The sequence below is a fragment of the Panthera onca genome, chromosome B2 (assembly GCF_046562875.1).
Source record: "Panthera onca isolate mPanOnc1 chromosome B2, mPanOnc1 haplotype 2, whole genome shotgun sequence".
NCBI classification, from domain to species: Eukaryota; Metazoa; Chordata; class Mammalia; order Carnivora; family Felidae; genus Panthera; species Panthera onca.
The window spans coordinates 128,986,703-129,014,289 of record NC_138343.1 but is presented as its reverse complement, the minus strand read 5'-3'; the positions used below and the strand labels follow the sequence as shown (position 1 = coordinate 129,014,289).

The following is a 27,587-nucleotide window of genomic DNA, read 5'->3' as shown; positions in this document are numbered from 1 at the left end:
GTATTATAAACTCTAAAGGGACTAGCTTTTATTTTTACACAGTATAATGTCAATAAAAACATCAACATCAAATATCCTCAGATATAAAAAAAAAAGCAAGTTTTAAAAATATACTGTAAGTTGCTGTTTCGCGCAGTAATTCTTAGGTATTTTAAATAAAAAGTACAAATCACAAGACCTTACATACAGAAATCTCTGAATTAGGTGCAGTTGGAATAATAAACAATTAGAAGAACTACCTTATTCTTGCTTTACAGGGGAGAACTCACTGAGCTTTTAATTAAAAAATACCGAGCACTATCTCAATACAATAGAATTGGAAGAAACTAAAGTTGGGGATTTCCCAATGATTTTATTGAGGTAACTTTTCCCAATTTTATACATATATGCATTTATATATACTTAAGAAAGCTAAACAATGTTCTAAGGCACTTGGAATTGTGCACAGCAAAGTATCCTATAATATTATACAACTAAGGAGAGCATAATTTTGCTTTTTAAATAACACAAACACCAGTAAGGAATAAAAAAAAGATAATACATAGTCTGTCTTTCAGGTTGCAATAGTGGAATACATATACATATCTGTGTATACTTGGAGGTATTTCTACCCACATACTATGATACAGTACAGATCAAGAACAACAACAACAAAAAGAGAAACTGTCATGTTAATCAGTGTATAGTTCCAGTTATTTACAGTCACAGATATTGTACCTGTGTAATATGTAGAATTAGATTACTCATTGGAAATCAGGAATCATTCAGTCAGTCTGATGATGATCACAGCTTACCACTCTTAACCACTTAAACCAAAGCTTGAAATAACAAAAGAATGCATATAGTGCTTTATTTGAAGGTCACTATTGACACAGAAAAAAATGACAGGTTAGGTTTTTGCTAGGTACTACATCTGGTGAAACTGGTGCAGAATGTTTGGAACACACTGGCACATTTCTAAGCCACAGAAGAAATATTAAAAAAAATAAAAATAAAAATTAGTGCCTATATTTTAAGTAAGGAAAGTGGTTTGACCCTAGATTTATTCGGATTGTTTTCAAATGCTAGTTAGCACTGCAATGGTGACATCTCTTTGTGAAGGCTCTCGAAGCAATGTAATGATACAGTCAAACTATAATAAAAGCATCCAGTAAGGGAAAAGTCCCCTAAATTGGCAAGTGGCACAAATATTATTGGCATTTTAATATATACCATGAAATTGACCTGAGGGTGCAGTGGCATTCTGCCTCATTTACTCCCTTTAATTTATTCTTAAAAAGAAAAAAAAAAAATACTGGTATTTAACAAGCTAAGAATTCTTAAGCACCATCTAAATCTTCACAATATAATCACCTTTATCGACTCTGAGTTGCTCTGTCTCGAAAAAGATTATTTAGAAATTTTAATATTAAAAAAAATTTTAGTGGCTAAATTATTCTATTCTATAAGCCCCCATTCATGCATATTATTTCAGGACATATTTACTACTCAGTTTTGGTGATAAAAAGTGACAGAGAATAAGTATGTTTATGTATCGTTCGCATAGTTTAATAATGTTTCACCTAGGTAAAATTCATCTTGTTTTGTGTATGACCATCATCGAAGTAGGAACAATACATATGCCATCCAGTTAATCCACGCTTCCTTCATACTTCAGAATTTTAGTAAAATTGAACTGCATGACTATATTTATACAGGGCGAATTCAAGCATTCACATGTAGATTAAATGCTTTTTTAAGAGGGGAAAGAGGTGACTACTTTGTAACTCAAGGGATGTACCTTACCAGGTGAAATCTACTGGTGATTTTCATGGACCACAGGCTTTGTTTACGTGGATTGTTAGTTGTGTATTAAGCCGTACAATTCAATCCTCATGACACTGACAAAGATTGTGATCAGCAGTGTAGTTCTGAAGTGAAACTGTGAGACCAAAACCGAGAAGAAACTTGGCTTCATCTGAAATTTTTCCTGAACAGAAGAGGGACCAGCCAAGTGACTATGCCCGCTCGAACTGACAAGACTGCCAGACAACCTCCTCCCTGAAGAACTGGCAAACCAAAGCTTCCCTGGAGCAGAAGCCTTGAAAAGTAAAAGGGAAGGAAACTGTTCAGGGCCCAAAGTAATGCAAGGCAGTCAGGACGATGTTTTGAAATAGTTGGTTTCCCTGTGTGTCCTCAAACCGCACTAGACAGGGGTATTCACGGGAGGTGGTACGGCCTTAGGAGGGCATTTGAACACTGGGGAGGGCTTCTGACTTTTGGTTTTACAGTGACTGGGCATGCTACTGGCATTTAGTTAGCAGGGGCTTAGGATACTAAACGTCTTGCAACGTGGGGAACATTTCTGTAAACAAAGAATTGCCCAGCTCCAAATGTCAAAGGCACCCTCACTGAGAAACACTGATCAACAGTGCTCTGCACATAGGGGCACCTTGCATGAGCAACGTGACAAGCTGGATGACATTTTTTGTGCGGTAAATCCTAGCATTGCTAAAAATGACCCTCGCCGGTAGGGTTGGTTTTTGGTGAGAATAGCTGCCACAGGATTCTCTTATTCTATTTTATTTTATTTTATTTTATTTTATTTTATTTTATTTTATTTTATTTTATGCCAGAAATCTTGCAGAATGTATACGGGATTTGTTAATTTGAAATGACGTTATGAGCTATGCTTCCATTGGTTTCTAGAAATGTTATGGTGATTCCCATTTTCATATAAAGCTTATGCTTAATTATTACCAAAAGTAAAAGGAAAGTGAAAGTCAGAATGGTTTGGGAGTATTCTACCTTTGTCCCCACCAGCCTTTGGTCACTGCCAAGCTCTTGGAAATCTGAATTTGAACTACCCAAAGATAAGTTTTCTCTCAGAAAAATAGTCCTATTAATTTGATGATGACTTTTGCCATGGCATTCCCCTCTAGGACATATTTCAGTTCCAGAAGTTCATTCTGCTTTGCCAAGCAAAACAGTGTGATACATCCTGCCAATAAGAAGACAGCAAATACTCAATAGTGGAACATAACCCATTTCAAGAGGCCAAGGGACAACTCTGCAAATAAATTGCATCCTAGCGGCTCCTTACGGCTCACAACATACTCCAATGATGTGAAGAAATTAATTCCTGTCACAAATCATATACTTTCACTAGTAAGGTTAGGGGTAATAATATGGCTGGAATTTAGAAATGCTTTAGCTACCATATTGATGAAAATGACATAATCGTATATTTCTTCCATCTCACCTATTTTTGAGGAAGGCTTCTCACTATGTTTAATGTACTGCTGGGACCACTTAAAGAATAATAAACTGAAGAAATTTTTGAGCAAGAAAGGAGGAAAAGAGCATTTTAACTCTTTAAATGTGCACCTACAACTATGTGGTAGGCAAAGCTGTCTTCTATTGTGAATACGGTATCATTTTTGCAAGCTGTCTCTGACTATTGGGTATAAACACAATGCCTGTTACATGTTAAAACGTGGTATGTATCAGGATATGCAGCGTTAATGCAGACTGTTTTCTCTTTTAAGTGTAAGTTACTGTATTTTTTCAAAGTACCAATGCAGCACTGAATTAACCGCAGGGTGTGAAACCCAAATTACAGGTTTTAAGAAATTATCTCTCATTTTCAATATTTGATGACTTTCAAGGGTGCATTCAATTCCTTTACTGTCTTAAATAGATTTCCACTTACATTTCAGAAGTTTCTAACAGAAATATATTTACTAACGTTAGAGAAAGATAAGTGACTACAATCATTATGCTAATAAAGGAGATGAAAATGAAACCAGAAAGTCTGCTTTTCTGGGTAAATCAGAGAAGATGGATGAGTTTGCTTTTTCTTCCACTTAGAACAGCTATTCAGATACCCAAAATGTTCCTCTGAATATTGTAGATTTGGTTTAAATAATTTAAGGAATTAACATAAAGGTAAATCATATCAAACATAAAAAAATGCAAGACATTTCACATACACAGGGAATTATCAGGCAGGGCTGCTTTAAATGCACGCTGATCACCAGAGGACTAATTGTGTCAGACCATGGAGAAGCTGATAAAGCCCATGGCGTCTTCTTACAACCTTAATGTTAATGCTCTTTTGCTTGATTTTTCAAAAGACCGAGATGGCCCCTTTGTGTTTTACAGTCTGTCTTGTTCTTTCCTGCCTGGGATCTTCCTGGATATGGGTTTGTTTGCTTCCCTAATCATATCCTGGGGACTCAGGAAAACTCATTTCCTCTATGTCAGCCTAATGTCTCACGTTAAGTAGGGAACAGCCTGGTTTGTGTTACAACAGCCCGATTCATGCACATATTTATTTTCTTCATAGAATCGCAGCTTATTGGTTGGACAGCAGAAATGCTGGCATTGGGCATAGGGTGGTCCACAACTTTGCATTCTTTTGGGTCTTCCAGACAAGAGACCTCTGGATGGGCTGCCAGGTGAATATGCAGTGTTTCCGTCTCCTCAAATTAGCTATTAATATAGAACCTTATTCTGCAAAATACAGGTTAGCTCATAACCCTTCGATTGTTTCCACAGCTTTTTATTTAAAGAATCATTCTCATGACATAATTGGTGGTTCTTAAATATTAGACTAGCGGTGCTAGTATTTTTGGCTTTTTCATTTCTAACGTGTAAACTTTTCTCTAAATGTGTCAATCGGTACGAAGAAAAAGTATGAGTAGTTCATAAATCTGACCTATCGTACTAGCGAGACAGTAGACTGAAGGACCAGAGTGTCATTTTTGAACTGGGTGCATCTCATTGTAGATTATTAAAAAACTGCATCACAGGCACCACGAATGGGGAAAAAAATTGTTCCTTTTATCAACCAAATAGAGACTTGCCATGACCTGTATCTCGAGTGCCAAAACAGTGATAAATGTCTTATATTTAGCATTTTATAGAGGCCTTGTGACTAGGAATTAAGGTAATATTTAAAGATTAGAAAATTAAAATAACATTACATTCCTTGGACTTTTTCCCAAGACACAAAAGTGATCATCTCATAATATTATAAGGAAAGGGAGGACTTGGGCAAGAATCAGCACTAACTTAATGCCCATGGCTGGATCGAAGCACCGTGACATGCGCAAACCTTTCAGCCAGAAAGAAAAAACACTTGGGCATGCAGAATTTTTTTTTTCTTCAAAAGCAAAAGTTCATCTTGTACTAGTACTAAAACGACAACAGTGAAGAATCTGGGTTTTTTCGTGCACACAGCTGAGTGCAGCAAGAAGGGCAGCTTCTTTTCTTGGTTATAAAATGGTCCCAGCTTTTTGTAATAGGCCAACTGGGGCTAAAAGTTTTTATTCGTAAGCAAAATCATTCAATTTCAAGTGGTTCTGTAAAATACAAATGAACGACAGGATCCAAACTTATCCCCCAGATTAAATGTTTGCTATTTTGGTTGAAATTGCAAATTACAGTCTTCCATATTATGAACCAGAAACATTTCAGAAAATTCTAGCCTGAGCGCTGAGAATAAAATACAAGTCTACCATGTCCTGTCTTGTTATTATATGTCTCATGTGTTTTTAATACAAGGAGCACAAAACAATCATGAAAGAACAATTAAATGCAAGGGGTATTTACATCTGATCATATGTGTTTGGGAGCAGAAGCCATGCTGTGCCCGTGACTCCATGAAAAACGGCAAGATGGCAAATGAGGGTGTCTCAATACTGAGTGTAGACTCCCAGAGAAACCTTCCATGACTTCCAAACTTTAAGCTCACTGATTCTTTTGCACTGAAAGTCAATGCTATATTTACGGATGTAACCTGCAGACTCTTAAAATATAAAATGAGGTTCTCCTCACTTGCCACTTAGCGGAAATTCCCTGTGTTCTTTTAAGCCTTTGGGTGAGTATTTTTTTGATCCATGTACTTAATTTTTTTAATAGCAGCAATCCAACCTAATGCAGCCTTGAAAATGAGTAGTCCTTTCCATCCCCACTCAGACCTAACTGCTGGCAGAACACTTGCATTTAAGTTTTAACTTTGGATTCAGACTTTTTTTTTTTTTTTTAAAAAGGTGTTGTGATTGTCAATATTATCTTCCTTAGATCAAGCATAGTTGCTTTCACTTTGAAGATAATCAAGCTAGGGAAAGACCAAAAGATTTATTTCTAGAGCTTCCTACAGATTTATAGGGTCACATTCATCTGACTTTATTCCCAGTCCTGTTATCCTTGTAGAAGTCTGGTACATTAGATAAGGAGTATAAAAAAATAAAAAGTGTGTATATAGCTATGTTACTTGAAACATGCAACAAAATTTGGGCAGGCATGCTTGTTAAGAGTCAATAAACGTCTCTTGCATTTAAGAAAAAGATGCATGAAAACACTCGGACTTATTTCTGGCAATTGGATTCACTGGCACAACATAAAATAATGGTACTATACTGCACCAACATAACGGTGAAACGGGAATATTCTTCTAGGATCCGGTCTTTAAGGAATCCACATTGGGTGATTAGATTCCAAAATCCCTTAATAAGTTCTCAGCTACCAAAAGCCTACTTCAAAAATATTTATGCCTTGATTTTTTTTTCTTTTCTTCATTAACATAATGAAATATTTCTCTTCTTTTCTGATTTTCAACCCCTACCCCTTTCCAGTGCCCAGCAATTCCAGTCCCCATTTCTCTTTAACCCACACTCTACAATTTGGCTTTCTGGTAACAAGGACCCAGCGATTGTCTTCTGCTCATCTTCCTTGATTAAAACTCCTGATGGAGAATAACTGGTGTAACCATGGTGTTGCTTACCATCAATACACATGCTGGACAGCAGAGTCACTGCACCTGTCCCTTTGCTTGTTGGCCCTATCTGGGCTGTATAGGTGGGGAGCACTTTCCATACACTTCCTTCCCCAATTAAACGGAAACACACACATTCAAATCCCAGTGCAATATCAGGTTTTCAGGAAGAGAGGCTTCCCCCAAAGATGACCAGTCTATGTTTCCAGAGTCTCACACTTCTTTATGGACGGTGAAACCTGACAGAAGAAACAGAAACTCTGTGAGTCTATGGTATAGAAATGCACTCTGTAGTTGGTAAACCGAATAAGGTACAGCAATGTTTATATTAAAGGGAGCTCTAGACATCTCCCAATGGAATTACTGTTATAAATTACTGGCATAACAGAACACTGTTACAAATGTTAGGCTGGAAAGCAGAGACAGCCCCTCTATAAAATTTTCTGGTTATATCATCGAGGATACAGAGCAATCAGTATACAAAACATAGCAAATCTTAAGCATCATGCTGTGAGCTGTACTGAGCTGAGTGGGATGTTTCATACAGGATTTGATTACACCTGGTTCTTAGTTATAGAAGGAAACCATCAACAAATAGTCACTGTTTCATTATCTTCAGCATCTCATCACCTCCCACTGAAGACACCAAATCTACTTTCTTACCCTGAATTTCCGAATACCTGACAGGCATTTCCACCCAAATGTTCCACTGAACATATCCACAACGATACAAATGGTCTTTTCTTATAAATCTGCCTTGGCACATTCCATCTTGTTAAACAATCTACCTTTTAAAAGATTTTTAGTCTAAGACCCTCAGATTTGCAACTCATTTCTCTTCTTCACCCTCCATATCCCATCAGTCACCAAGTCTTGCTTCGACTGACGGTCTTTGAGTCTACTAAAGTGTCCCCATCTTTTGCTAGTGCTGTTTTAATGGCATGCTAGCTAGCTAGTTAGCTGGTTTCACATCCTTCCATGTGAGTTCCTGAACCTCCTTGTGTTTTTGGAGCCCTGTGCTTTTGTGCACATGCTATGTTCTCTAATATTGCAATCCTCTCCCTTCGTTTCCCATCTATGTTTTCATATTCAAGACCAGAGTCAAAAGTCATCTTCTCTACAACATTTTATCTGATCTACCTCTTCAGCCCATTTCTGTGGTCCCACACAGAAAGTTTACGCAATTCTATTTAGTATTTCATTTGTCTTGTCTAATCTAATGTTCACTGGTCCTCATAAATGAGTCTTCTAATTCATTTTCCTGTCCCAGGCTCAGAGATATGGAGATCAAATCTGTGCCCCACATTGTCACCAGCAATATCATCATAAACACTAATCTGATCTTTCCAGTTCTTTGTTAACATCATTGTATTGTTCACCTTCCCCTATGAAATAAAATTTAAATTTCTTACAGTAGTGATTGAGGCCTTTCAGGATGTGGCCCAACCCATGTTTCTAGCTAGATCTCTATTACTACTTCCAAAATACCCTAACTTCCGGGGACGCCTGGATGGTTCAGTCGGTTGAGCATCTGACTTCGGCTCAGGTCATGATCTCACGGTTCCTGAGTTTGAGCCCTGAATTGGGTTTGCTGCTGTCTGTGCAGAGCCCACTTCAGATCCTCTGTCCTCCTTTCTCTGCCCCTCCCCTGCTCTCTCTCTCTCTCTCAAAAAACAAAACAAAACAAAAACCAACCAACCAACCAAACAAAAAAACTTTAAGCCCCCAAATACTCTCCACTTCTGTGCTCTGCCTTTTGTCCTATCTTCCTTCCCATCTCCAACTCCTGCAATCTCACTCTGTGAGTTCTCCAAACTCCCTTTCCTCCATTTCTCAAGGAAGCATTAATCATCTTTCTCTTCTGTGTTCCCATAACACTTGGTTTATACCAGTTACTTATCACGGTATACAATCTTTATGTAGGTGTGCCTCCACTAAGATTGTGTGGCATGGAGGAAAGACTTGCTTTTCATCACTTTTAATCATGGAATACGATATCTGCCACACTGGACAACTTAAAATATGTTGTCATGTAAAATCAAAGCATGAAAAAAGTGAAAAATTAAAGCCATAAGAACAGCTGAAGCAAGATTGGCTATAAGTTGATAACTGGAAAAGCTGCATGATGGATGCATGGGGCTTGTTATATTATTTTTGCATGTTTGAGTTTCCAAAACTCAAAATAAAAATAAGATATACCAAGCTTTCCAAAGTTAGCAAACTTGTTGTGACCAAAGTAGGGATGTATCCACTTTGAGTTCCATTCCTACTGCCAGCCTTGGCCATAACTTTGGGAGGTACGTGAATCTACATTGGTTACAGGGAGACAATTCCTGTTCCTGTTTTAGGCACCTGGGTGTTGTTTTTGCCTTCTGGTCATGCAAAATCCTTACCAACTCAGGCCCTTTGCACTAGCTATGCCTTTGAAATCAGCTGGTTCCCTTTGGGGGTGGAATGTTTTTCTCTCCCCCAACACTGCTGACAGCTTCCTCTTGTCATCTAAATCACACAGTAGGTTTTATTCCCTAAGACACCCCTTTCATTGCCATCCTATCTATACACCCGCTCTTGTCCCTTTAATAGCATCCTGTTAGATTCTCTTTTGTTTAAAAATGTTATTTATTTATTTATTTATTTATTTATTTATTTATGAGAGTGAGAGAGCAGGGGAGGGGCAGAAAGAGAGGGAGGGAGGGAGGGAGGGAGGGAGGGAGAGAGAGAGAGAGAGAGAGAGAGAGAGAGAGAATCCTAAGCAGGCTCTGTTAGGATGCTAACACATCCTACAGAATGTTCCAAGTCACGAACCGTGAGGTAATGACTTGAGCCAAAATCAAGAGTCCAATGTTTTAACCGACTGAGCCACCCAGGCGCCCTTACATTTTCTTGATAGTACTTAGCACAAACTGAAATTATCATTTTTATTTATTTGTTTACTTGTAATGGTTTGTCTTCCTCAGTAGAACATAACCATGTAAGAGTGAGGACTTTATTTGACATGTTCTAAATTCCCAGGGTCCAGAACAGAGTCTGACTCACTCTATGTGCTCAATCAATACTTATGGAATGCATAAAAACCTGAATACATCTATACTGGCATTTAGAAAATTATTTGATAAACTCTCTTTAAACAATTCTTATAAATGAAGAGTCCAATCATGAGGCTCCTCCTTAATTAACTACAATTACATTTATATTAATCTACGATATCCAATATGGTAGGACATTCCATCATGCTTTCTAGGAAGAGTCAACCATAACCTGAAGAAAAACACAGAAATTCTACAAAAATATTTCAAAAGAGTAATTGAAAACCTCTTAAACCAAACTTTTTATATAAAATATAAAAGACAGGTAGATAATAACAGCTGAAAGTACTAATGTTTACTTTGTGCCCAGCACAAGTCCAAGTGCTATACATATTATTACCTAGTTTCATCTTCAAAACAATCCTATGAGGTATGTACCTCTGTATCCCCTCAGTACAGATGTGGAAATAGACACAGAGATGCTAAGTCATGTGCCCAAGGCACAGAGCTGGTAAGTGGAGGCTCCAGGCTTCAGACTCTATTATTAACTAACCTACATCAGACTGTGAGAACAAAACATGCCTTCACTCATACTTTCACTCAGAGGGTCTTCTTGGTGCCCTCTGGGTGGAATGTAATGGAAGGGGCAATCAGTTAGATTTCTACATCTGTCCGTTAGTTCTGATCAATTTTGACCAGAGAAAAGTCCTGTTCCCCATCCCAGGCTACACTTTGATTGCCACTGTTTTCTCAAAAACATCTGCCTTTTGCTACAAAGGGAACTCGAGGACAATGGGCTCAGCACAAACTTTTTGCAATTACTAGAAAAAGCGAATCCAGTGATGTCCTTGGGGTTGAAATGAGCAGTACAAGCTCCCTCCTCACAGGACACACAAGCACTGTCCTTACCACACCAGGGAAGCGGGTACCCTGGGGGCCGTGACAATACAGACAAATAGACTACACCTGCAGGACCTTCACACCTTGAGCCATCAAAGTTCAGCTTTTCTAGGAATTAAAGACAAACTCATCGAAGTGAGCAATTATTTTAGCCCTCTCCTAGTTTGCTGGGCTTTGTACAGCAGACATTCCACAATGCTCTAATTTTCACTGGATTCAAAGGACAAGCATGGGGAAACATGACATGACGGGCTAGATCTTCCCACTGGTAATGCCTGTGGGATGAAGAAGGTGAATTAATAATTGAAATGCACAACAAAGTGAGCAGTCAGTGGCGCAGAAGAGATGTAAAACCTTCTAAAGCCCAGCATTTTCCTAGAAAGCATTCTGCTTTTAATTTCCAGAAATTAGCAGGACACCATAAAGCTTTTTTTGTTTTTTCCTGCAGGCACTATTTGCCCATGGGTCCCATTAGAGAATGAACTCCACGTCTGCACTGCATGCAAGGTCACAGGCCATCAGCATGGCTTCCGGGTCCAGCTAAGAGAAGAAGGTGACCAACCAATAAGAGGCAATAATATGCTAACAAAGCCAGGGGTCAGAAATGTACCCTCTCTGGGGTGCCTGGGGGGCTCAGTCGGTTAAGCATCCGACTTCGGTGCAGATTATGGTCTCACAGCCTGTAAATTCAAGCCCAGCATCAGGCTCTGTGCTGACAGCTCAGAGCCTGGAGCCTGCTTTGGATTCTGTGTCTCCCTCTCTCTCTGCCCCTCCCCCACTCGTTCTCTGTCTCTGTCTCTCTCTCAAAAATAAACAAACATTAAAAAATTGAAAAAAAGGGGCGCCTGGGTGGCTCAGTCGGTTAAGCGTCCGACTTCGGCTCAGGTCACGATCTCGCGGTCCGCGGGTTCGAGCCCCGCGTCAGGCTCTGGGCTGATGGCTCAGAGCCTGGAGCCTGCTTCCGATTCTGTTTCCCTCTCTCTCTGCCCCTCCCCCGTTCATGCTGTGTCTCTCTGTGTCTGAAAAATAAATAAACGTTAAAAAAAAAAAAAATTGAAAAAAAAAAAATTGAAAAAAAAAAAAAGAATGTACCCTCTCTTCATATGGACTGCCAGATCTGGTAAAAAATAAATAAATAAGCAAACAAATAAAACAAAAACTAAAAACAAAACCTCATATATTTTCTTCAACTATCCAATCAGAAAAGGAAATTTATATTCTGGGTTTTTTTAATTTATTTTTTTTTAATGTTTATTTATTTTTGACAGAGAGAGAGACAGAACATGAGCGGGGAGGGGCAGAGAGAGAGACACACACAGAATCCGAAGCAGGCTCCAGGCTCTGAGCTGTCAGCACAGAGCCCCATGCGGGGCTCGAACTCACAAGCCGTGAGATCATGACCTGAGCAGAAGTGGGTCGCTCAACCGACTGAGCCACCCAGGCGCCCCCTATATTCTGTTTAAAGGCGCCATCTTTTCTTCCAATTCAGCTCCAAAATTCTCTGGTTAGAGGTACTAAAAATGCAAATTGCTCTTACATTTGTTACAACTCAATGGTTTGCATTCATTTTTGAAATGTGAGAAGTTCAGCTTTACCTCCTGAGAAGTCTGCCTCTCTGACAAGATGACAGTTTGGCTTTAGGCTTCCAACTGATGGAGCAATAAATAGATTTATTGTGATTGTGCCTGAAGTACACTGAAACTCCTGGTCCACTTTTTTTTCTGAGCTCTCCTATGACTCAAAATTGAAGTTACCTACGTTTTTTTTCTTTTTTAAAAATTTTTTTTAACGTTTTTATTTATTTTTGAGACAGAGGGAGACAGAGCATGAATGGGGGAGGGGCAGAGAGAGAGGGAGACACAGAATTGGAAGCAGGCTCCAGGCTCTGAGCCATCAGCCCAGAGCCCCACGCAGGGCTCGAACTCAGGGACTGCGAGATCGTGACCTGAGCTGAAGTCGGACGCTTAACCCACTGAGCCACCCAGGCGCCCCCGTGTTTTTCTTATTAAAACTGGAATACATTTTTCTTATTTTCATACTGTTGAGAGGAAGTGAATGAGAGGGGGTGTTATTTAAAAAAATATTTTTTAATGTTTACTTTTGACAGAGAGAGGGAGAGAGACAGAACATGAGTGGGGGAAGGGCACAGAGAGAGGGGCACAGAATCCAAAGCAGGCTCCAGGCTCTGAGCTGTCAGCCCAGAGCCCAACGTGGGGCTCGAACCCAACGGACCGTGAGATCATGACCTGAGCCGAAGAAAAATACTCAACCGACTGAGCCACCCAGGTGCCCCGAGAGGGGGAGCTATTTTTAAGTCATGGGATTCAGGTAAAGATCATTCTTTTCCATAAAGGTGATTCCTCCACAAATTAATACATACAAACTTACTCACCTTCCTGTAAATTCATTCAGATAATAGAAAATAATAAAATTACTCACAAATGTAATTTGTTGTGTACTTTTCCTATACTTCCATGTTTGATATATACAGAAATCCTGAATAATGCATTTCTCCTTTATTTAAAAGGGTTTCAAGGTCGTGGCACATACGCTTTAAACATGAGCAGGTTCTCCTAAACCACAGCTCTTAGTTCTACCTGAGAAGCCAGATCACATGCTGGATGGGCTTTTATTGTTCCAAATACTGAGCCAATTGCTTCCAAGTCTGGTGGTTAAAGCTGCATTTCTGCAGCTCTTTTTAGGTTCTGTCCAGGTAAATGGAGCACCCACGGAAGAGAACAGCACTGCAAAAGCAGCTTTCTCATTCCTCAGTGGAGGACCCCTTATTTAATTTGATTTTTATTTTCAATGTTTAGTTTTGAGAGAGAGAGAGAGAGAGAGAGATAACGAGCACACGTGTGAGTGGGGGAGGAGCAGAGTGAGAGGGAGACACAGAATCCGAAGCAGCAACAGGTTCCGATCTGTCTGCACAGAGTCCGATGCAGGGCTCAACCTCACAAACTCACAAACTGTGAGATCATGACCTGAGCTGAAGTCTGAGGCTTAACCAACTGAGCCATCCAGGTGTCCCGCCCCTTATTTAATTTTGATTGGGGTCCCACATGTAATTCTTGCCGTGTCACATTTTGATAAGCGTATCTAAAAGTTGAAAAATCAGTTTATTTTATCTGTAAATCCACATAGGATAGTAATCACTCAAAATGGTATAGAAGGAGATAGTCACTTTAAATATACCTGCCCACACCCACAGACATACCTCAACCTAACCACATTAAGAGTGTTTGAAAAGTAGAGGAAAAAAAAAAAGCCTATAACCCCATTCTGTAATAAACAGTTAAGAGTTTTTGGATGTTATTTCCTATTTTTTTTCTATGCATCTGAATTAAAAAAAATTTTTTTTAAGTTTCTTTATTTATTTTGAGGGAGAGAGTAAGCAGGATAGGGGCGAGGGGAGAGAGAGAGAGAGAGAGAAAGAGAGCAAGAGAGAGAGAGAATCCCAAGCAGGCTCTGCACTATCAGCGCAGAGCCTGATGTGGGGCTCAATCCCATGAACCGTGACATCATGACCTGAGCTGAAATCATGAGGCAGACGCTTCACTGCCTAAGCCACCCAGACGCCCCTCTATGCATCTGAATTTTAAATAAAACATACTATTGCTATTCATAGCTTTATCAGTATCCCAATTTTCCACTTAACAATATGCCAATGATCTTGAGACTCACTTTGATGCTAAGACTGTCAATTCAATGATTCTTTGCTTTAATAAAACAAGTAAATAATTTATAAGCTAATAAAATCACATACATGGATTTTACACTTCACACTCTAAAAAATACTCTTACTAAATTCAAAGTTTACTTTTTAAAAGTAATATTCTCTCTTGATTATAAATCTAATCCATGTGGATACAAAAAAATTCTGGAAAAGAGAATACCCAGAAGAAGATTACAATGACTCATAATCTTACCCCTCAGCTAGCTGTAACTATTTTAAAATTTAGTTTTCAACGAAAATTTGACCTTTCATACCATTTGTCTTTATAATTTAGGGAATCATTTTAAATTTCGGAAATGCCATTTACTATGGAAAGGGAAGCAGCTTTATTTCGCCATGGTGGTCTTCTTCCAGAATGCAATAATCCTATTAAATAATACGCAGCCCTTCAAACAGTCTTCTGGGTTTTGAACAGTGACCTGGGCGGGCAGCTGCTGGTGGCAGAAAATAGACGATGTGGCCAGACAAGTAGCAAGTGTTCTAAGAAGCCAATGTGAGAGCTTGGTACCTCTCAGGCCACAGGATGAATTGTCTCGGGGACCACTAGTCCTTCCCCTTGTCACATGGCCCCAGAAGGCATTGCAACGCCAGAGAGCCATCCAAAATACACGGGGAGAAATTTGGGGAGTTAGATGAAAGAGTGAATCACTGCAATTCTTTACCACTACAGATCCAACATGTCACAGAATATATTCCATGATGGAGGTTTCAGAGGTGTTTTCTGGGCACACCAATAACAGGAATGTCACAACGAATTTAGTGCTAGCACATTATTCAAGGAAAGCTACCATGATGGTATCCTCACTTACAGACAGAGAACTTAGGGAATGGAGCTTTCATTTTTCTTCTAGGTATTTGTTTTTGGTAATAAATTCTTGTATTTCAAAAATTCAAAGAGTGAATTTTTCCCATGCCTGCCCCTACCCACCAATCCTCCGCCCCAGAGGCAACCAATGTTATCAGCTTTTTGTGAATCTCTCCAGAGATACAGAAGCAAAGGAAGCTCTCTCTATGGGAATGGATCCTTCCAGTGTTGACTGATACATCACTGTGGGGAAGATTATCTCTGGATAAAAAGGTGCCCGGGCAGAGGGAGCAGGGCTGTCTTTTATTAACCACTCTAAATCCACAGGGAATTAACAGATTTAGGTTTTGAATAGCAGGCTTACTTGATATAAGGAGATAATGTCTGCCACTAATAAGGAGAGCTAATAAGTGAGCTGCTCTCTATCTAGATTGCATTTAAAGGGCTAGGAAATGATCAGCAGCCTGTATGCTCCCTCCAAGGGTGACTGCTGCTAAGAGTAACACCATCTTCTACATAAGCGATTTTCTAAATGTAAAACATTATCATATTTTGGCATTATTTTGATTAAACTCAGCAGTGTTTACCAAACCTTTTTCCTCTTAAAAGAAATACTGAAAACAATGTGAAAATCATAAGCAAGATTTGTATAAGTCTTAGAGCCAAAATTTTTCTTTATTGGAATGTAACTCTAATGATGTAATACAAATTAATGGAAAAATAGCAGTAGACATTTGCTTTGCTGCCAGGTTTTAAAGAGTACTTAAGCAAGGCATATTTATCTTACTGCTATGAATATTTAATTTTTCTTTATCTGGATAGACATTTTAAAGAGTGTTAATCAATATATTTTTTGGAAAACTTTTAAAGCTTAACTTTGTTACCGTAAAAAAAAAAAAAAAGCCTATAATTTTCTCTTGAAAAGCTCATCCCTATTTACATCTATTAATATTTACTTAAACAATAAAGATATCGATAGAATTTTATAGTATATAATAAGTACACTCTAAATTTCTGTAGATGAGTAAATACAGCAAAGTAGCCAATGGAATTTTGAAGGTGAAAAAATATGCCATCAGATATAAAAAACGTCACAAATTTATTCTAATTAAACAATGTGACACAGTGCAAAGATAGAGAATAACTCACTAGAGCATAATAAAGAATCTGGGGGCACCTGGCTGGCTCAGCCAGGGGAGTAGGCAACTTTTGATCTCAGGGCTGTTAGTTCAAGTCCCACATTGGGTGCAGAACCCACTTAAAAAAAAAAAAAAAAGAATCCAGGAACTGATCCATGTGTGTATTAAAAGAAGACTTTCACATCAAGGGGGAAATAAATGGGGAAACTGACTACTGATTTAGAACAAAGTAAAGTTAGTTACTCTCTTGAATCATATATCCAAATAAATGCCCAATGGATTAAAGATCTAAGTTTAAAAAAAAAAAGGCATATATAAGAACTGAAGATAACAGATTTATAATCTTGGCCTTTCTCCATAAGACACAGAACAATGAAGTAAAAGTAACAATTCAGACATATTTGAATATGCAAAGATTTAAATAAAAGACCATTAAAAAAAGTTAAAAAGTTAAGAATAAATTGGGGGAAAGTATAGTAACATATGTAATAAAGAGCCAATATCCACAATATCTAAGTAATATCTAATTACTAATCCATATGAAAGAGACACCCAAAAGAAAACTAGTAAAAGTAAATAAAAAATGTAAATGGTCAATAAAGATATGTAAAAATACCCAACCTTATAGAAATCAATGAAATAAGATATTATTGTTCATTCTTTAGACTATAGACCCCTCACCACCACCCCTGTCCTGCCCCACCAGTGCTGATGAAGGTGATACACCAGGTATGCTCATAAACCGCAGGTTACAGAATAGCATCTTCCAAAATGTAAAAAATATATCGCCAGTGACCTAGCAAATCTTCTCACGGGACTACTACAGAAATACTGGCATCTATGTGTCAGGATATATTTACAAAGAAAGTCAAGGCAGCATTGCTTTTCTAATGAACCACTACAAATTCCATAACATCCATCAATAGAATAATTGTTCAATAACTTACGGTATATTATCTACAAAAGGCCATAAAGTCATTCAAGTGAATGAGGTACACACTAATATGGAAAGATTTTCTAGATCTTGTTTTGTGTGTGACTCAGAAGGGATACATAAAGGCATATGTGTATGTACACATAAGTCATAAATATCCATACATGTTTGCAAATGCACAGAAAAGTGACCAGATGGATCTACCTACACCAAACTTTTCCTGGTGATTACCTACGAGAATGGGAATGAAGCTGGGGAACGATGGAGCGAAGGGAGTTTTCCTTTTTCATGGATGGATTTTTGTATTGTTTGAATGCTTAATTAGAATATATTGGTCCATGACAAATACATATGCAAAAAATAAATGACCTTTACTCTCTTTGCAGCCTCCTTTTTTAAAACTTGTTCATAGCATACAATAGAAGAGAAAGGACCTCCTTCAGTATAAATTTTTATTTTTTATAAACAGAACTTCCAAAGAAATGTATTTTTAAAATTTGGTTATTTTCCTTTGTAGTTTATTCTTCATATAATGTTATCAAATAAAAATGAGGTAATCAGGATTTCTATGACTTCTAGGAAAAACACACAGAAGTAAAGCTATCCTGAATGATAAAGAATAGGTTGAGTGTAGTCACTATATCTCGGGGGTCAGGACTCAAAAGCACAAGTACATGTGCATGCTGTCCTTCCAGTTACCCGGAGGTCCCAGCCAACTAGATGTCACCATAAATATTCAGCCACCTTATTATGATCAACTTTACTGGAGAAGTATGGCCACAGGTGTCAAATATCAGCATGAACTTTCCCTGACCTCAGAGTGGAAGGGAGAAAAGGAGGGGACAAATAGGTCTGGCTTGATACGGGCGGGCGTGTGACTGGCCCAAGAGTAGATCAGGACAGGATGCAGCCCTCAGCTAGAGACAAATCCCACACGTTCGGATGGCTAAAAGCCCCGAATGCATTTACAAATAAACATGATATGGGAGGAACCAAAACAAATAAACCTCCCCTAGGAGAAAGGGGGAATTTCTTCTGCATACCAGACATTATCACAGAAGCAATAGCTTTGGAGCAAGGAGGCCCCCATCAACTTTAGGGAAGGGATTTGCTAGTAAATTATGAAGTTGTGTCATGACTTCCTTTATCGTAGGACATGCTCAGCATGGAACAGCACCACCGACAGGAGCCACTGCAGGCAGAGCAGCACCATAATATATGGCTGTCCTGCAGAAGCTGTTCTAGCCTAGGGAACCAGTATTTGCTTTCCAGAAAGACCTACTGTGGTCTTCTTCATGTAATCATCTGTCTTGGTATGTTTTTTAACAATTCCATTTTATTTTAATGTTTTTATTTATTTTTAAGAGAGGGAGAGAGACAGAGTGTGAGTGGAAGAGGGGCAGAGAGAGAGGGAGACACAGAATCTGAAGCAGCCAGGGGATGCTCGAACCCACGAACCATGAAATCATAACTTGAGCCAAAGTCAGACACTTAACCAACTGAGCCACTCAGGTGCCCCAACAATTCAATTTAAAAAAAAAAAATTTTTTTAATCTTTATTTATTTTGAGAGAGAGACAGAGTGTGAGCAGGGGAGGAGCTGAGGGGAAGGAGACACAGAATCAGAAGCAGGCTCCAGGCCCTGAGCTGTCAGCACAGAGCCTGACGCGGGACTCGAACCCACGAACCATGAGATCATGACCTGAGCCGAAGTCGGATGCTTAACCAACTGAGCCACCCAGCCGCCCCCCAATAATTCAATTTTTAATTGGCATGCAAATTTTTACGAATATACGTGTTATAAAAAAAAAAAACCAAACCACATAAATCCATTACAGAGAAATAAACAGAACACCTGTTAAGTGGTGGTGGGGGGGGGGTGGGGGAGGGAGGGCAGGTAGTCAGACTATATGATCACATTCAGGTCTCTTCTGGTTTCAGCAGAAGAATAAACTGAAACCGAGGGGGTACTGGGAGTTACAAGAGTAGGATTATTTCAATCTTCCACAGCACCAGTAAAAACTGGATTCCTAGTCTAAGTTAAATCTTCTAAAAATTGAGTTTCTATCTTCTCTAGGTTATGTCTACTGTGATCCCAAAGCAGACACACAGGTGCCCATAGTGGCTCTTTCCAGCATCTGTTCTGGGCATAAAACTTCAACTAAGTCTCTTTAAGGACAGAATAAATGATTCTAATGCGTTTCTCCTGTCCCAGAAAATAAAGCTAAGAAAGAAACCCAAACATAGCCCTTTGGAATGATTCAGACTTCTGTAGGAAAAAAAAAAAAAAAAAAAGACTTAATTTTAGAAATGTTTGTTAGATGGTGTTAGGCTCAACTGTATTTAAAAAAACTTGTAGGGCTGCCTGGGTGGCTCAGTTGGGTAAATGTTCGACTTCAGATCAGGTCACGATCCCAACGCTCGCGGGGCTCTGTGTTGACAGCTCAGAGCCCGGAGCCTGCTTTGGATTCTCTGCCCCTCCCCCACTCACATTCTGTCTCTTTCTCTCTGTCAAAAATAAACATTAAAAAAACTTAAAAAAACTTTTAATTGTGGTAAAATACACATAAAAAATATGCTGAATTGCATTTTGCCCACCTACCTTGTAAACTGTCGACTCTCTTCATGAACTTCCATTTCTGTGCTTTTAAATTCATTTAGTTCCTTCCTTATTGCTGCCTAAATAGGAAAAAAAACAACAACAACAGATAAACAGAATTGTACTTAGGTCACATATTTTCTTAGCATAACAGCATCAACAAAGCAGACATTCTTTTAAAAAATGTCTTGCAAAAAGAGATTCCTAATTTCTACTAGGTCTTTACCTGGTAGAGGTACGATAAATGTAGTATCACACTATAGCCAAAAAAAAAAACCCAGGTCAGATGTCCTTCAAGTGTCACTGACAAAGAGGAGGGTCAGATGTCCTTCAAGTGTCACTGACAAAGAGGAGAGGAGAAAGGCCTTTGCTAAACTCATCCTGGGACCTAGTCTGTGAGTCACACACATCCCCCACCCTCGATGACCACAGGATAGCATAGGTCATAAGACTTTCTCAGAAACCATTATCATTTCCCTATGAAAGTTCTGCATTGCACACCATGTGCAGCGACATGGCCTTGACTAGCTGCCATAGAACTGCTGAGAAGGCAGGTGCTATTTATTCTCTAATTTTGAAAGTTCAGACAAGTAGAATGAAAAGTTTCAGCATAGCACCTAAAGCCACTCGGAAAATGTGTCCTAGAATGTGATTACTATTACTATTTAACAAACACATAACCCATGTCACGTAAATGTTGGGATTTGGAGAGATGCTTATGTCTCTCAGGTTGAAATGCTGAAATAATCACAAAAATGTTAATGTGAGTTGTCTATTAACAATAGTGACTAGATCATGGATGGTTTCTGCTTTCAACTTTGTGCTTATCCTTTTTTTTTTTCACTTTAATTATTTATTTTGAGAGAGAAAGAGAGAGAGAGAGAGAGAGCGAGCGAGAAGCCCAGGCAGGCTCCACACTGTCAGCGTGCAGCCCGACATGGGGCTCAAACTCATGAACTGCGAGATCATGACCTGAGCCAAAATCAAGAGTTGGACACTTAACTGACTGAGCCACCCAGGCACCCTAACTTTTGCTTATCTTTATTTCCTAATTTCTCTACAAAGAACTTGTCCCTCTTGTAAATAAAAACTATTAATAAAAATATCTCCACACCCTAACCTCTATGATAAATGGACTCTTCAGCCAAAACACAGAATGATACTACAAACCACAGAGAGCGATTTGACTGAGAGATAAGAAAATCTACTTTGTGGTTGAAAATGATGAATTTTAGAAAGGGAAGAGACAGGAGGAAGCCTGGAGGCCTCTCTCTGGCTTTCTCCCATCACTGACTGTCTCTGCAATATGCAAGCTTTCCTCCAACAGGCTTTTCAGTGTTGTATTTAAATCCCGTAGTCATAGAGTGTCTCATCTCCCTACATGCATCCCTCAGCTGCTCTAGTTTCTACAGGGAACCTGTGGCTGGGAACTGTGGAAGTAATTCTTGCTACTGAGTTCTGAAAGGGATGAAGCAAGCAGAAAGATATTTGTGGGCCTGAGTCCCCTGTGGTAAGACCATATATCTCGTCTCACAAGAGAAATCAACACTGAGGGTACTTTGTTGTACTCACTGTAAATACTGGTACCTAAACCAGGAGCTGAAATAGTGAACATACCCTATACAAATTGCCAATTAGCATCTATCGGAAAGACTTCCTTGAAAGGAAGTATTTTAATATAGAGAGTGGCAGAGAATCCCATCTCCATGTTCATTTTCATTTTCTCCTCCAAATTTAAGATTTCAGTAGAGGAAGTACAAAGTGGTACACTTGGTGTCAGAAGTCATGGGTTGTAGTCTTGCCCTTATGCCTTCAATAGCAGTGGCCCTCAGTGAATTATTTTGCTCCAAAACTTGTTTTCCCCTCTGGGGAATGGGAATGGGAATTCCTTACAGTATTACAAGACTCGATTAAGAGCATACGTGTGGGGCACCTAGGTGGCTCAGTCAGTTGAGTGTCTGACTTCTGATTTCAGCTCAGGTCGTGATCCCAGGGATGTGGGATCAAGTCCTACGTCAAGCTCCATACTGAGCGTGGAGGCTGCTTAAGATTCTCTCTCTCTTTCTCCCTCTCTCTCCCCCTCCGTCCTTCTCCTCTGCTCATGCTCTCTCTAAACTTAAAAAAAAAAAAAAAAAGAAAACAAAAAGTTCTGTCTTCATGGAGTTTATACTTATAGAATATACTTAAAATTACATACTTAAAAAAAGAGCATATGTGAAAGTGCTTTGCACACTATTCAATAAAATGCCATTATTGTGAAACTTTTGAAAGGTGAACTAAATTTTAATTTATGACTGTGACTAACAGTTCTTTCACTGTTATTTGGAGAGTCTACTATGTGCAAGATAATGTCACTGAACGAGACTCAAAGACAAATGAGGCAACGTCCTTATTCTCAATAGTAGGTTGGCTACTGATCTAAGAGTCTGGCAAAAGTCAGTGAAAGCATTCTTTTAGAATCAATTGGGATATAGAATCTACAAAAAAGAGTACCATATGGTTTATTTTTCATTGTAAATTGTATGCTACACATCCCTTACATTAGTAACATTTACAATTCACTTATAACCATACACATATGCATTTTTCCTGAGAAATTCAGTTTGAGACTCTTGGGCATATCCCATATGCACATCTGCAATGTGACTTTGTCATTCCCTCATCAAGAGGTAGAGTCTGTCTCTCCAGCCTTGAATCCGGATGAGTCCTGCAACTACTTTAAGCAACAGAACACAGAGGAGGTGAGGTTGTGCTAGTCTGGGATGTAGCCCTTGACTGGTTTGGCATCTTTTGTCTCCTTCTTCCTGGAAGTCAGCTGCCATGTAAAAAAAAAAAAAAATGTGACCACTCTCAGGAGACCATACTGTGAGAAAGCCAAGGTACAGGAAGAGGCCAGGGAGGATGGGGTGCCATGTGGGTGCCTACAGAGGCCAAGGAGCAACAAGGCACAGATGCGACAGTGAGGGAGCCATCTTGGAAGTGGCGAGCAAAATAAGATGGTTAAGTCACTAAACAGTTGATAACCCGAACACTATCTCATCTTACAAATGATAAAATGGAGGCCTTGAGAGATAGGGTGACTTGCTAGATATCGAACGGATGTTCAAGGGCAAAGATGGGGCTCATACGTAGGCCTTCTTACTTCAAGTCCCGCAGTCTTTCCAATGAAATGAGCATCAGAGCCTAAGTCATCCAGATAATTGCCTCAGATCTCTATGTTGTGTGGGCTGGTTTGTAATTAGGAATAATGAGTCAGTTATAGGCAATGAATATGATGTGAAATTCTAGGGACTGATTATTTGGAAATATGTTATCAGCAAGACAGGACTACAGTCAATTAAAGAAATGCAATACTCCTTTCAAAAATTCACTGCAGGACTAACACAATTATATTCCAAGAATTGCTTCCTCTTACTATTTAAAGAAGGTTATGAGAGGAAAAGAGTGATTAAAGATGCTTTGTGTTCAGAAAATACAAGTACAATAATCTTAACTCCCTTCTATGCAAATGAGGCCAGAGTTTAGGCCTAATGACTTCTCCCATAAATGTAAATGGGACTGATTGTGTAGAAAGATACAGGATAAAAGAGCTAGGCTGCTGTAGTGAGATTGGAGCCTGAATGGTGCTGAGCTGGGCCCAACACTGGTAAGTCACTGAGCCAAAACCAGGTATTTCTAAGATTGGAACAAAACAAACCCCAGAAGATAGCACTGAGAGCAAATACACAGCATTTTTTGGTACCATGAGAATAATAGAGAGGAAAGAAGAAACAAAAATGACTGAAATGAAGTTTAAAATTGACTAGTGATGACCAGCGATGGAAGGTCTGCTTAATCTCTTCCAGTCAGCTCCGGGGTCATCCTGGCCAGGAGCATCAGGTAATTTTTGAAAATATGGGCCCTGCTGCCTTCTCAAATAGCATGAGCAGTGAAGCCAGGATTAACTAGAGCTCCCATCATTTGATGTCTTCTGCTTATTTCTTTGGTAAAAATCTGATGCGGAACAAGGAGGGAATTTCTTGACTACTCATCAAGCTCGATGCTATGCAGAGGTAAGTGTACTCTTCTTTGCTGCCAGGACAACCAGGAACAGGCCAAGAATATCTCGGCAGAGAATCAAAATCTCAGTCTTTCCTGTGACCTGTTTAGACAGTGCATTCCTGGAAGGGTAGTATGTTCATCTTTATGTCCCCGTTATCTAGGACAGTTCTATTTTATTCTCTTATTTTATTATTTTAAGGTTATTTATTTATTTTAAGAGAGAGAGAGAAAAAGAGAGAGCACTGTCAGTGCAGAGCCCTATATGGGGGCAAACTCACGAACCACGGGATCATGACCTTAGCAGAAAACAAGAGTCAGATGCTTAACCAACTGAGCCACCCAGATGCCCCTTTCTTCTTCTTTTTAAGTTTATTTATTTATTTTGAGAGAGAGAAAGCATGTGAGCAGGGTGAGGCAGAGAGAGAAGGAAAGAGAATCCCAAGCAGGCTCCTCACTGTCAGCACAGAGTCCGTTGCAGGGTTCAATCTCACAAACCATGAGATCATGACCTGAGCCAAAATCAAAAGTCAGGCATTTAACCTACTGAGCCACCCATGCACCCCCTAGGACAGTTAATTATTACAAGGGTTTTAATATATAAGTAATTACTGAGTAACTTCTAGGGCAAACCATGTACTATCTGAATTTTCAATTCTCTTTCACTGGATAATTTTATTCATCCATTCATTCACTCATTCATTCATTTATATTTTTTAAGAGACAGAAAGAGAGACTCTCAAGCAGGCTCCATACTCAGCACAGAGCCTGACACAGGGCTCAATTCCACAACCCTGGGATCATGACCAAGAGTCCAACACTCAACTGACTGTGCCACCTAGGTGCCCCTTCACTGGATAATTTTCAACTAGACTGTAAACTGAGGTTTCAAAGCATAATGAAAACATCACCAATGGGGAACAAAGCTTAGATTATCAAGCCTGCCCATGAATGTAACACTGGTAAGCGCTACCATTTATTGATGAGCTAGAACTTCATGAATACATTACCTAATTCTCAAGATGGATATAATTGGCTCTACAAGTAAGGAAACTCCAGTTAAATGATTTAGCCAAGGTCAAACATCTCCCAAGTGGCCAAGTCAGAAATCAAACCCTTAAAAGCCCAGCTCTAAAGCCTGTCCTCTCCTCTGTACCATGGAGCTTCACAGCCTACCCCAGGGAGATGGCAACTGTCAGGTTAACCTTGATCTTCAGGCCAAGTTGATGGCCTTCTCTGGCTCTGCCTATTCTGTCATCTTAAGGCTCATTTATCCACTACAGATAGACATCATCTGTATCTTTATGTTTGTGTATCTGTTTCTAGTGCTGTACTCAAGTACATATATTTTAAAATTGAAAATTGTGTTTTATTTTTTTAAATTTTTTAAAATGTTTATTTATTTTTGAGAGAGAGAGAGAGAGCGCGTGTGCGCGAGAGAGAGACGGGGAGAGAGAAAATGAGTAGGGGAGGGACACAGAGAGAGGGAGACACAGAATCTGAAGCAGACTTCAGGTTCTGAGCTGTCAGCACAGAACGTGACACAGGAGCTCAAACTCACAAGCTGTGAGATCATGACCTGAGCTGAAGTCGGACACTTAACCGACTGAGCCACCCAGGTGCCCTGAAAGTTGTATTTTAAAGGTGAATTAAGCTCAAATTCACAATTAATAAGGCATTTCTCCCACCACTTCTCTTTCCCAATTTGAGCAATTTAATAAGGCTACCGGATTTATGAGATTCTCTACAGCATTCTCAACAGTGTTTTCACAGAATGAGATTTGATTGGTTATTGACTGCCTCCCGATCCCTTCTCTCTACACACTTGAACTTCAAAGATTTTTTTAAATGCAAAGTCGTGTCTTAGTGGGGCCAAGAAATAGGAGGAGGAAAAGAGACAGAAGGATGGCCCCTTTGGGAGGCAGGAAGTCCAGTGTTTATTTTGAGAGCAGAGGTGGAAATACTTGATTCCAATATTTGTTTTTCTTTAAATGGGATTTATAGTTCAAAAGTGAAAAAGTAAAACTCTTTTTTACCATGAAAGTTAAATTACAGATTATTATACCTAACTGGTATAAAATACATTACTTATAGAATAAAATATATACTCGTTGAATAAAATACATGATCTTTCACCTATCATTATATATCATGAAGAGTTTTATTTTAAGGTAAAAAGCAACACAAATCCAGAAATGCTTGTTACAATAATGATGTTTAGCATGTATTATTTTCATTCTAAGATGACAAACACACTAAGACCATTAATAGTATCTCTGGGCAATAAGTAACATTTCATTATATTCCTCTTTTAACATGTAGAGAAAATAAATATTTTTTTCAGTGTTAGGTAGGTAGAAAACAATATTTTTAGAAGTTCTTAAAAGTACCATGCACTGATATGCATTATAATTGTTGTTTCTTCTTTTTATATTTTTGAATATTCTGATTTTTGCTGACAAACATGAGTCATTTGTGTATACACAATATACTATACATTAATGGCATTTTAAATTGTTGTGTTTTTCTATCTTCTATCTTTAAAAAGCATGGAACATTTTTTTAATCTAAAAGAAATGATTCTTATTTTTCTTCAAGGAAAAATATTTTACAATATAAATCCAGTTCTAAAAATGCTGTCCTTTAGAGCTTCACAAGTTGTCAGGCGAAATGGGAGAGACAATGTCACAGGAAAAATAATGAGCCTCATATGTGAGGAGGGAGGGGTTCTGGCTGAGCTCTGGGGCTCAGAGTTTGCTCTGCAGGGGAGATGTCAGTCATGTGCCTTTAAAGTGCTCTTGAACAGACACTAGGCCTGCAGAAGAAAAACTGACCAAGTAGATGTCCCCTGCAGCCTAGAAGTCCGGCACAAAAATCTATTTTTGTTTCAACACAAAATTAAAAAGAAAAATCCTCTTATTATAACTAGAGATGAAGGAATTTAGCCTTCCAACAACAGACATGAGTTAGAAATGACTATTTCTAGGGTATGGAAAATTTAATCATTTAGACTCCCGCTGCTTCCATACTTTGTACCTGCTGTGATCTTTACTCATTTCCCGGGCCACTCCCTACCTGCCTTTGTGAAATTCAGCATTTGAATATCAAGCCAGCTGGGAATGGTGGATGTGGCAATTACATTTGTAAAAGATGGCAGCAATAACACCTCCAGCCCACATGTTCTTCTGCAATATGACCTTGCCAATCCCTCATTGAGAGGCAGAGCGAATTCCCCTCGCTCTGAAGCTGGGCTGATCTTATGACCTACTTATAAGTAATAGAATGTGGAAGAATAAGGCTGGGTGTCTTCTAAAGTAGGGTTAGATAAAGCCATACGGCTTTTACCTTGTTCTCTTGGGCCACTGGCTCTGGAAAAAGCCAGCTACCGTGTAATAAGTGTGACAAGTTTGAGGCCACTATGCAGAAGAGGCCATGTGTAGGTGCTTTGGTGGATAGCCTCAACTGAGCCCAGCTTCTGAGCCATCCTCTCTAAGATAACAGACATGTAAAGAAGCCATCTGGGACCCTCCAGAGCAACGTATCTGTCAGTTGAGGAACACTGAGTAACCAGAGTCAACCTCATGAAAAGCAGAATTGCCTAGCTGAGTCCTGACTAAATCCCCAACCCACAAAATCTGTAAGATGGAATAA

The 27,587-nt window shown here is 39.1% G+C and overlaps 1 protein-coding gene across 6 annotated transcripts in view; it reads right to left on the bottom strand.

Annotated features, from left to right (window-relative positions):
* Positions 1 to 332: 332 nt before the first annotated feature.
* PHACTR2 (phosphatase and actin regulator 2) overlaps positions 333 to 27,587 on the bottom strand; it is a 273,426-nt gene continuing 246,171 nt past the window's right edge. For all 6 annotated transcript variants that reach the window (XM_060614415.3, XM_060614414.3, XM_060614419.3 and 3 more), the window contains 2 exons: positions 19,902 to 19,978; positions 333 to 6,999 (listed from right to left, as the gene is read on the bottom strand). In XM_060614415.3, coding sequence (XP_060470398.2) covers positions 6,984 to 6,999; positions 19,902 to 19,978 — 93 coding nt within the window. In that variant the 3' untranslated portion in view covers positions 333 to 6,983. The remainder of the gene's footprint in view (positions 7,000 to 19,901; positions 19,979 to 27,587) is intronic.